Below are 12,762 nucleotides of genomic sequence, written 5' to 3' on the forward strand. Positions count from 1 at the left end.
CGATAGACTTGCCGATGGAGTATGAAAGTCATTTTTTACGCGTGTTTATGTTATGAACTGTTGAATTAGTTACAAAATTTTCACGATTACATACGAGAAGTTTATTAATGAAAAAATGTACTAACAAGTCATGGACATTATTTGTAGTTTTTTTTAAAATGGTCCTTCACGATTCCCTAGATTTAGCACCTACTATTATTCTAATTACTCTTTCTTGCAGTAGGAATATACTGGTACTATCTGTGGAATTCCCCCAGAATATTATTCCAAAACTCATTACCGAGTGGAAGTATGCAAAGTATATTGTTTTTAAGGTATTGATGTTTACTACCTCTTCCATAGATCTAACAGCAAAATATGCTGAATTTAGTTTGGAGTAATTTCTTTAATAATGATTTTAACACATTATCAATTTCTAAGCCAAGATTATTGTTAGATATAAGGGTATAGTTTGTTATTTACTAACAGTGTAATTCTTCAGCTTTTTGGATCTCTTTGTGTAATATTTTTTTAACAATTTGCATAGTATGCAAATTTAGCTTTTAGTTAAAGCATCCTGTGAAGCAGACTTGAATAATTTCAAGGGAAAAATTGTTCCGGGGCCGGATCTCATCCTGGGACCTTTGGCTTAGCGCACCAACGCTCTACCGACTGAGCGACCCAGGAACTTCACCCGACGCCGTCTCAAATTTTCCCTTTTTATCAATATATCTCGAGTGGGCTGACAAGACGCCAGAAACCCACATCAAGTGTACACAAACTCTGTGTGATTTGAAATAGTGATTTTCTGTTAACGTACCTACAGTAACGTATATATTATGCAAATCTAGCTTTCAGATGAAGATATCGTGAAGACGTCGGTGTTGTGAAAAGTGTGTATGTGTGCAGGATGATTATATTGAGAAGTAATAATACTCTGAGCCATTTACATTGAGAAGTAAGAGTAATTTCAGCTTTCTATGTTAAGAAGTAACGTCAGTTTCAGCTTTCTATGTTGAGAAGTAACAGTAGTTTCAGCTTTCTATGTTGAGAAGTAACAGTAGTTTCAGCTTTCTATGTTGAAAAGTAACAGTAGTCTGAGCTTTCTATGTTAAGAAGTAACAGTAGTTTCAATTTTCTGTGTTGAGAAGTAATAGCAGTTTCAGCTTTCTATGTTAAGAAAGAACAGTAATTTCATTTTTATATGTTAAGAAGTAACAGCAGTTTCAGCCTTTTATGTTAAGAAGTAACAGTAGTTTATCTTTCTATGTTAAGAAGTAACAGTAGTTTATCTTTCTATGTTAAGAAGTAACAGCAGTCATAGTTCACTATTTTGAGAAGTAACAGCAATTTCAGCTTTCTATGTTAGGAAGTAACAGTAATTTCATCTTTCTATGTTAAGAAGTAACAGCAGTTTTAGTTTTCTATTTTGAGAAGTAACAGCAGTTTCAGCTTTCTTTGTTAAGAAGTAACAGTAGTTTCAGTTTTCTATGTTAAGAAGTAACAGCAGTTTCAGCTTTCTATGTTAAGAAGTAACAGTAGTTTCATATTTCTATGTTAAGAAGTAACAACAGTTTTAGTTTTCTATGTTGAGAAGTAACAGCAGTTTCAGCTTTCTTTGTTAAGAAGTAACAGTAGTTTCAAATTTTTATGTTGAGAAGTAACAGTACTTTCAGCTTTCTATGTTAAGAAATAACAGTAATTTCATCTTATATGTTAGGAAGTAACAGTAGTTTCAGCTTTCTATGTTGAGAAGAAACAGCAGTTTCAGCTTTCTATGTTAAGAAGTAACAGTAGTTTCATATTTCTATTTTAAGAAGTAACAACAGTTTTAGGTTTTCTATGTTGAGAAGTAACAGCAGTTTGAGCTTTCTGTGTTAAGAAGTAACAGTATTTTCAGCTTTCTATGTTAAGAAGTAACATATTTCAGTTCCTATATTGAGAAGTAACAGTAGTTTCAGCTTTCTATGTTAAGAAGTAACATGTTTCAGTTTCTATATTGAGAAGTAACAGTAGTTTCAGCTTTCTATGTTAAGAAGTAACATGTTTCAGTTTCTATATTGAGAAGTAACAGTAGTTTCAGCTTTCTATGTTAAGAAGTAACATGTTTCAGTTTCTATATTGAGAAGTAACAGTAGTTTCAGCTTTATGTGTTGAGAAGTAGCAGTTTCATCTTTCTGGTGCAAGCACTTTTCAGAAAACAAATTAGAAGACATAGTGAACTGATGTCTCTTGAATGCAGTGTCTGATTATAATTACGTCTTAATATCACGTATCCATGGATACCATTTCAATTATTCAGTCGATTCGACGAGTCTGAATTGGACTACGAAGCTCCATATCACGATGACGTCACCTGGGAATTTTGCGGGTGCAACCTATCAGAGACGCCGATAAGAAAATCTTGAAGGAATATTACCAAAGCGAAGTATCTCGTGGATATTTGGTTTACGACGTAAAATAATTAAGATAATATAATCGGTCATTAAACGACGCTGTATCAACTGCGAGAATGGATATCTAACGTCGACGGATTTGATAATTGCGATGTCGTAGTTGGCGAGATGAGGCCAAGGATACGCCATGAGATTGTCTCACTTTCGTCTTATAGTCTGGGAAAATATCGAAATGGACAAAAGCAGGTACATAGCCAGTTTAAGCGGGATTCGAACGAAATATAGTCTCGAATGAGTAGACAAACACGCTACCGCCTGAGCTACGCCATATTTTCTTCTATATTCGGTTTTCTCCTCTCCAGTGTTACTTCTTGTAGAATTTCTCTTATATCGTCTACCAAAAATTACTACTGAGATTGTTTCTGCAAAATTTCAGCATGATCAGTTTAAAACTTACATGTACGGGATTTATTATATCCACTAATAATAAAAAGTTAATAAATGCTTATAATTTTGAAACCGATAAACCCTGTTAGCTCAAATTAGGCATAGTACCGGTATATATCAATAATCCTGAAGAATAATGTAATAAATGTAATTCAAAAGTAAATGTAAATATAGCAAAGGCAATAATTGTGTTTAGGAAAGGTGTAAAACTAACGAAAGAAGAAAAGTGGTTCTTGGCCAGTAATCTACTGCTTCGGAATGTGTGAGTGAAATCAATTATCTTGATGCATTATACTAGCAGATCTACAGGGAAAGTATAACAAGTCCGAAAAACAACTTTGGACTATGGGTATACATTATGATTGTTAACAATAAATAGGGGCCTATATGCCTAGATAAAACACCAAATATCGGCAAACCCAGTTGTTATTATAATTTCTACCGTCGATGAATTTGATAATTAGGCTACGATGTAGTGATTGGCAAGTTAAGAAAAATAATCCACGAAATGCAGTTCTTCAGCTGATAAAAGGAAACATTTTATGTTTCAAGCCCTTTCAGGTCAAAATATCGTAAGGGGGCGCAAATAGCTATAGTAGCTGACGCGCCCTTTTAAAGCCCCACTAACTAACTCAAAATATCGTACGTTCAAACTCGCGAAATTTTTGCTTCAGCACGAATTTGTTCTAAATTATTCCTTGTAGGAGAAATCTTGATTTTGCTTTAAGAAATTTTAATTTGAATTGTCCAAAGATATATTTTATTAACAATATTTTATGTTTAATATTCAAACACCATTTTAATGGATAATTTTGAATCTAATATTGAAATCGGAATTCTAGTGACTTTATTTTTAAATGAATGAATTAATTAATGAAAGAGCTATTTTGTGCCGTGAAGGGCTAAGGCCTCCGTAATGAAGAGCTCGATAATTTTGTAAAATATGAAGTAGAAATAGCCTAAATGTTTTTTGGTGCATTTAGTTTAGCCTATATTATTCACACATGATGGGAGACTGTTACATTAAAATTTCTCTACACATGATGTAAAATTGCCAATAGAAAACTGGAAGTATTGTTAAAATGTACAAAGAACCTTTATATACCCTTGACGATACAGACCTTTAGTCTTTGTAGGTATATTTTACACGATGAGAATGAAAAAGTTGTATCTTTTAAATGTGAAATAACACCGATTTTTTTTTGTGCGAAATAACACTGAAATTAAGAAAATTGTTATTCACCGTAAAATGGGACCCATAAGTTGCCTATAGAGCCTAGTTTATGTTCCTTGCTCACACATAAAGAAGATTTTCATATATAGTCTAAGGTAAGTTTCATACACATCTGTTTTGTTCGTACGGAAAAAAATTCGTACGGATTTATTACGTAGATAGTTCTCTTTCACAAGCGACGGTTATTCACCGTTATCGAAAAAAAAAAAAATTGAAAACTGAAGATTGTGGACAGATTGACGGCCAACAAACAACTAAATGTCGTGGTCAGTGTTGCCAACTCAGAATTCCATTTACCGCTGCACAAGCTTAAAAGAACTGCTAAACTGTAGTTAAAAAAATCCAGATTTTCTCTTGACACATCACTTCCAAATTTGAAAGACAAACTATACAGTTTTAGGAATTTTATATAAATATAGACTAAATTATGGAAAGTGTGTATTATTTTGTAGACTCTATGTTCTATGCAAAATCATCTTCATCCTCGTACAGGAGGAATGATGTACAACCCTGCAACTCACGAGATGATTCTCTTTCATTACCCGACTTGTATGCAGCCATTGTACCTAAACAGAAGAGATATATTCGTGTCGTGTTTATTACAAAAAAATTTTGTGATAAGATACTGTTTTTAAATTATTATTATTATTATTATTATTATTATTATTATTATTATTATTATTATTATTATTATTTAACTCAATTAAAAATGGCTGGATACAAACCTTCTCTCGCTCAGTACTGATAAAACTACATTAATACCGTTTACTGTACATAAATCAGGTTTGTCTTCGATGAATCTGAATAAAAATTGACAGGAATTGCTCTCAGTTAGCAATTTGTAGATGCTCAAAAATAAAAAAAATCAAACCAAGTAAAATAGGCCTACCTAGGTATTATTATAGATCAACATTTACGATGGGATTATCATATAAACTGTCTGTTTCTTAAACTACATAAAAAAATTTATAAATTTATTTCACTAAGACATTTTATGTAAAAAATTACATTAAGACAAACTTAAAATAGCTATATTATCTTCCTCTGCCGGAATCATAAAAAAGACGCCAAATAAATAGCTAGCCGCTGACAGTAAAATCACAGTCTACTATATACAGTCGCGAAGCTCAATATGTAGTAAAAATGCAAACTTGGGTAGTTGCCCACCACTAGGATCGCTAATATCGCCTCATTATCGCAGATCTCTCTCCTAGCAGCCGACAAAATATGTTACACTTTCGTTGTCGTGTTCTTTTGGAAAAATTAATACCTTCCTTCCATTATTGAAATATTAAATGCATAAAGTTAATTTATTATTATTTTAATGAAGTATATTAAATTCCACCATAAACTCGAAGATACCTGCAAGAAATAAGTTAATATAATTTTTGTTTGTGCAAAACGAACTGAAATTTACTTGCAGGATCACTCATTCATGATTATAGCGATAATTAACTATGAAACCAATAAATATTAATTTGCATTTCTCTTTACAACAATAATAATTGAAATATGAATTGCCTAATGGAGTAACTTACGTGTACCGGTACTTGTAGTGTAGGCTTACGTAGTTAACAAAGTGGGATGAGGTTAAGCAATAATAAACACACCGGAATTGGAAATAAAACGTGATCAATAAATTTTATTGTAACAGACTTTTTCTACGTCTCTAGTAAAGCAACAAATAAAAATAACAACAAAATTAACAGCTATAATTAAAAACATATCCTTTGAAGAGAAAAGTAGGCCTACGCAATAATAATCCCACCAGAATTGAAAATAAAACGTGATCAATAAATTTAATTAAAACAGACTTAATTTTTCTACGTCTTTAGTAAAATAACACATAAAAATAATAACAAAATTAATCGCTACAATTAAAAATATATCCTCTGAAAAAAAAAAGTAGACCTAACCTTTATTTCTCTGGAAATTTAGCAGCCTAAGTGACAGAACTTTAACCGACATCTAATGTCCTTTCGGTTAGACTGAAACATTTCGTAGTGAAATTTAAGGATATAATGTATTCTAACAGTCACAAAGAACTTCAAATTAACAGTTTTGTTTCTGCACAGTAGCCTATTCTTGTGGAAACCCAGGAACCTTTCTGAATCTTTCGGAAATCGGAAAAAGGATAACTCTGGCCTCTTTCTCTTACTGTTGCTACAATTTATAGCACTACTAACGTTTCCTCCTTGTCCCATATTATTATTCCAATTATTATATTTTAGCCATTAACATTTTCATTATAACCAATAACGAACATTTCACAAGCATCAATGTGAAATACGCAACGAGCTAGCACTCTATAGAAATACGACACAGTCCAAAGTCGACCATGGACAGTCTATTGTTTCTAGTTGCTAACCGCTTGGAGCGCTTTATCACGAGATTTGCAAAAAAAAACACCTCAAGCTTCGCGACTGTATATAGTAGGCTGTGGTAAAATTCTGTAGCTGACCATAGTCCTGAAAACACCAGGTTTAGCTACAAAACCGCTGACTTGGCAACACTGGTCGTGGTGTCTGAAAGCATGCATGAAATCACGTACTCCATTAGCTTCACGGTGACGATTCTGTGCTGTATTGTGCAGTAGTTGTTCACGGTTACAACAGGCAACCGTGCTTCGTCTGGAACCTAGCATGTATTTCCGCCTTCGACTTCAAAGAATCTACAGAATAAAACCGTACGAATTTTCTCCGTACGGATAAAACTGTTGTGTAAAACTGCTCTTTATCAGTAGATTAAACTTTTGGGATTTAAACATTGGATAATCTTTAAACTACTAGATCACTAAGCCTCCGATCAGATCAAGATGCAAAATACTTGGTATTATATGTATTTATGGTTCAAAAATTCATTATTTTGCAAGAGGCGGCTGGACGGAAAAAAAGGAAACATCACAGATGTGTCTACATTGCTAAAATGAACGTTTCTTTGAGAAACTTCCACTTTGTTGATGCTTCTATGCTTGAACACTACGGAGTGCTACAGTACTGATAAAAATAAGCGCAAATCTTTAGCGTTTCTACAGTCGAGCCGTTCTTATTTCCGGCAGCAAATCACACGACAGCTTCTGATCAGCTGACACGTTGCTTCACTGGCAGTGGTTGTCGTCAAGGTTATACAGACGACATATCGCTTCCCGCTCACGGTGGATGTTCCTGTGTTGTCAAGTCTACCCTTGTACTCTTAACGAAGTTTTAGCACATGTCTACTCTTAAACATCGGACGAAAAATTATTTCCTACGATAAATAATTAGTAATATATGAATACATAATATTATATATTATTGTTATTGTTGATCCTACCATCCCAGGACACAGAAGACTTACCATGTTGTGCTATAATTGGTTTTTCCGACCATTTGAAGTAATGCTTTTCGTAAATAAAGAAACAATATTAGAAATTACTAAAATGGGAGAACGCTGTAAAATATAATAAATAAACATTTTTTAAGTGAATGAATAACTAAAACCACATAACCTGTAAATTAAGTAAAATATGTTAGTATTAACAATTTTGTCATGATAAGTCATTGCTACATAAAAAAAAAATACACGAAGAACCTTGCCTAACGGTATTGTTCAATTTAGAGGTGCTGCGCCTAGATCGCTACAATCATTGTTAGTACCTGCCGCCGCCATAGTTCTCAGTTTATTTTCTTCTTTGCCGGATTGTCCGTACTTCTCTGTCGTTATTTGAGAAACCGCGAACTTGTTCACATCACACGCATCAGCTGTTCTTTGCACCACTTGCATTAAAGGCAATAAACTACCCTTATTTTCACGTTCATTTTCGAAATAATCTCTAACGCTAAGAATCATTTCTCTGCTTTACGAATTGATGGTCTTCCGACTCCTCCGCGTCATTATGATGCTGAAAACTCAGCGATAACACCGCACTAACAACGATAACACTCCACTACTGACTGATTGTTCGACAACCAGCTATTAGAACTGCGTTCGTTCACTATTGGCTTGACAGAGATTTAGCAACACCGCTATTGCCTACCTTCGTCGCGCCAAAAGTCGAGAAGGCGTGGCCACGCCGGAAATAAGAACGGCTCGACTGTAAGTGTGAATTGTTTAGGAGAGGGATGAGGTACTGCATTATAAACAAGGCCCCTTCATTATGCAGCATAGTCAGAATCGGTTACTGTTGTAGCCTGTACATATTTCTTGTCTATGGCTTAAACCTTATCAATAGGCCTATATAATGATTTTACATTAATTACACATATATTTACATAGGCAAATACTTCCTAATCTCGACATTGATCGAACCTTTACCTCTGGTCGAAGATTTCTCACTTCGATGTTAAAAAAAAGTACAAGAATGCAAATCAAGCTTTCAGGTATAACTCCCTGTAAAGTTGATTTGAATAATTTCGAGGGAAAAATTGTTCCGGGGCCGGGCATCGAACCCGGGACCTTTGGTTAAACGTACCAACGCTCTCCCAACTGAGCTACCCGGGAACTCTACCAGACACCGATCCAATTTTTCCCTCTATATCCACAGACCTCAAAGTGGGTTGACAACCGTCAAGCAACCAACATTGAGTGCACACTAACTCTGTGTGACTTAAATTGTGGTTTTCTGTTAACGAACAGTGACGTGTATTATGCAAATCAAGCTTTCAGGTATAACTCCCTGTAAAGTTGGTACGTTTAACCAAAGGTCCCGGGTTCGATGCCCGGCCCCGGAACAATTTTTCCCTCGAAATTATTCAAGTACAAGAATGATCACACACCCATACTTTACGCAGCATAGTCAGGACCTTTTCCAAAGGTTCAAAATTAAGTAGATGGAGGTGAGAACATACGGATCATGGTGTCAATGGACATACTCCATTTTTCTTCGCAGCACAATCAGGTTCCATCCTTCTTGATGTCAATTTGATTAAGTCCTTGCAAGAAGAGCAATTTCGGCAGCATGATCATGGTTTCCTGCTATGTTTGACGCTTTGCTGGATACTTTCTCTGTGAACAGAGGTAAACATTCTAGCTACATATGAAGTTGTAAGGACAACTTACGAAGAGGAGTTCTGTCATTACAAAAGTTACAAAATATTGTACGTGTGGGCTGTTTGATAAGTCTGATAAATTTATGAAAGGATTGTATTTTTCTGTTGCGGCTTCATGGTTGGTAAACTTGATTATATTATTCAAAAGAGCGTATAAAACATTTGAACAAGTTACGACACACAGTTCATTGTTGACAGAGATCTGAAGTAACAAGTGTTCAGATCTCAGAAAGTATATGTTGTAGGACCCATGTTTATTAGACATTGTTTTCTTGTTTTGATGCCTACTATCACCTCCTAAAATACTGGATACTTCTTTTTAACACCCTGTATACAGGGCTGTTGTTTACTGCACATGTGCAGTGTGCTGTAAACGAAACTTACACAATAAGGGAGCTCTAAATTTTCCGGGCGAGTTTTTGATAGGTGTATTTTTTAACAATTTATTTTATCATGTATTTATTCATTCACTCAATCACTTATTTATTTATTTATTTATTTATTTATTTATTTATTTATTTATTTATTTATTTATTTACTAAGTTATTAATTAATTTTATGAATTTATCTGAATGTCTGTCTGTCTATCTATTTGTCTGGTAGAATTCAGTCTTCAGGCTTTCCCTTCCACTTAACCAGAACTGACTACTACAAACTACATGAAAAATATTAAGTTATTATAAACTAAAATAGATACAATAAAACTACTTCATAAGGCAGTAATGACATGAAAAGATTCTAATAATGCGTTTAACCTAAACATATAAATTAAGCTACACTACATATATGAAGTAAATAATTTTATTAGATGAAATAAGATATATAGATAAACTTCATTGTCAAAGGCATAAAAGTGTATGGACATTGTCAATGTATGTACATTAAAATATAAAAAATTATCAATGGAATATTATTTCATTATTTAATATTTATTTTCTTAACCTGGAATCTTCTATAATATTTGTTTATTTATTTGTGTATTTATTTATATATTCATTTATTTATTTATTCAATCATTTATTTATTTACTTATTTACTCATTTATTTATTAATTAATTCATTCATTTATTCATTCATGCATTATTTATTTATTTATATTATATATTTATTTATGTATTTACTTATTTAAGTATTTATTTATTTATTTAGATCTATTTATTAATTTCATTACGAAGTTATTTATTAATTTTATGTATTTATCTGAGTGTCTATCTATCTATTTGTCTGGTAGAATTCAGTCTTCAGGCTTTCCGTTCCATTTAATCAGAACTGACTACTACAAACTACATGAAAAATATTAACTTATTATAAACTAAAATAGATGGAAGGCTCTTTGTAAAACCTCTACACCAGATGATAGAAGAGGATCGACTAAGTAGTAGTATAAACTAAAATAGATACAATAAAACTATTTCATAAGGCAGTAATGACATGAAAAGATTCTAATAATGCGTTTAACCTAAACATATAAATTAAGCTACACTACATATATGAAGTAAATAATTTTATTAGATGGAATAAGATAGAAAGATAAACTTCATTGTCAAAGGCGTAAAACGTGTATAGACATTGTCAATGTACATTAAAATATAAAAAATTGTCAATGGAATATTATTTCACTACTTATATTTATTTTCGTTACATAGAATCTTCTATAGTATTTTTTATTTATGTATTTATTTATTTATTTGTGTATTTATTTATGTATTCATTTACTTAATTATTTATTTATTTTATTATTTATTTATTTGCTTGTTTATTTGTTTATTTGTTTGTTCGTTCGTTTATTTATTTATTTACTTATTTATTTATTTTATTTACTCACTCACACACTCATTTATTTATTTATTTACTCACTCAGTCACTCACTCAATCATTTATTTATTTATTTATCTATCTACCTACCTACCTACGCATTTATTTATTTATTTACTTATTTACTTATTTATTTATTTACTTACTTACTTACTTACTTATTTACTTATTTACTTACTTACTTAGTTACTTAGTTACTTACTTACTTATTTACTTAATTACTTACTTACTTATTTACTTACTTATTTACTTACTTACTTATTTACTTACTTACTTATTTACTTACTTACTTATTTACTTATTTACTTATTTACTTATTTATTTATTCATTCATTCATTCATCCATTCATTCATTCATTTATTCATTCATTTATTTATTTATTTATTTATTTATTTATTTATTTATTTACACAGCAGAGTTAAGGCCTTAGGGTCTTCTCTTACACTCTACCAGGGCACAAAGTAAACAAGCAGTAAAATTTAACAAAATATGAAAGAACAAAATACTAACATATTATAGAAGATAATAACGTAACAAGAGTTGACCCTGTACAAAATAAAAATAATACTATAGGCTAATAGAAAAAAAAAATTCAGATCTAAAAACTGGGATATACTATAAGCAACTCAATTAGTACAAATAGTTAACAGGGAAATCTTAAGGAAGAATACAACAAATGTAATGTAATACTTACTTACAAATGGCTTTTAAGGAACCCGAAGGTTCATTGCCGCCCTCACATAAGCCCGCCAGCGGTCCCTATCCTGTGCAAGATTAATCCAGTCTCTATCATCATACCCCACCTCCCTCAGATCCATTTTAATATTATCCTCCCATCTACGTCTCGGCCTCCCTAAAGGTCTTTTTCCCTCCGGTCTCCCAACTAACACTCTATATGCATTTCTGGATTCGCCCATACGTGCTACATGCCCTGCCCATCTCAAACGTCTGGATTTAATGTTCCTAATTATGTCAGGTGAAGAATACAATGCGTGCAGTTCTGTGTTGTGTAACTTTAATGTAATGTAATATGATAATAAAAAAATCTAAATTTAAATAAAAGCCACAATAAAAAAGCTATGATAATAAATTCGTCTGGTAGGCAACAGAGTTCAGAGTTGATGAACAGGAAAGAAAGAAAAAGATATTATTTATAAAACTGCCGCAGAGGATTATTGAAAGGAATATGAATTGGAAAAGTGCAATTGTAGTTTATTTTTGAAACTAGATAATGTCCGACAGTCTCAATAGTATTTCTAATTTGTTAAAAAGGGTCAAAATCTAAGAATCCTTGTCCTATTTATAACACAAAAATTTTCACTTACCTACTGGATACTGCAATGATTGCCATCCTTCAGGCGATCTCTTGTAGCCGGGTTGATGGAGTGAAATAATGTTACAAACAGAAGTCATCTAATTGTTTCTCATTCAGAGAAAAGATTTAATTGTTCTGATAGGCTTAATTAATTCGTTTTTAAACTGATAGTAAAAAACTTAGTGAAATCTAGAAAAAAAATGAACAACGCCACTCTAATTATTGACTCCTATATAAATATTTCAGCATTCTTCTTCTGCGTCAGCTGAAGCAGTGAACACTAGAAGGAAGTTCCGGTCTATATATCAATCCTGAAAGACGCCATACGCATTTGGATTGCTACTTGCTATTGGACAATTTCATTATCGCAGCTCAAACTTAAGCTACGAAACAGCTTACAATTGGTTGATTAAATCGTCAGAATTACATAAGAAGGGCACTCCTAACCACATGATGTTAAGTCCAGTCAACAACAAACAGGATGAGGTTGTGGGAACGCTGGACTAGAATGCAGGATGTTGTGGTAAAACGTTGTAGGCCTATGTATT

The 12,762-nt window shown here is 32.5% G+C and overlaps 1 protein-coding gene across 1 annotated transcript in view; it reads right to left on the reverse strand.

The window, feature by feature from the left end:
* The window catches only part of LOC138704390 (serine/threonine-protein phosphatase 6 regulatory ankyrin repeat subunit A-like), a 75,349-nt gene extending 62,844 nt beyond the window's left edge, over window positions 1–12,505 (reverse strand). The window contains exons 1-2 of the mRNA XM_069832218.1: window positions 12,225–12,505; window positions 8,883–9,039 (exon numbers count right to left, since the gene is read on the reverse strand). Of these exons, the coding sequence (XP_069688319.1) occupies window positions 8,883–8,904 (22 nt within the window). The 5' untranslated portion in view covers window positions 8,905–9,039; window positions 12,225–12,505. The remainder of the gene's footprint in view (window positions 1–8,882; window positions 9,040–12,224) is intronic.
* Window positions 12,506–12,762: the final 257 nt, after the last annotated feature.

The sequence above is a fragment of the Periplaneta americana genome, chromosome 8 (genome assembly GCF_040183065.1).
Source record: "Periplaneta americana isolate PAMFEO1 chromosome 8, P.americana_PAMFEO1_priV1, whole genome shotgun sequence".
Taxonomy (NCBI): Eukaryota; Metazoa; Arthropoda; class Insecta; order Blattodea; family Blattidae; genus Periplaneta; species Periplaneta americana.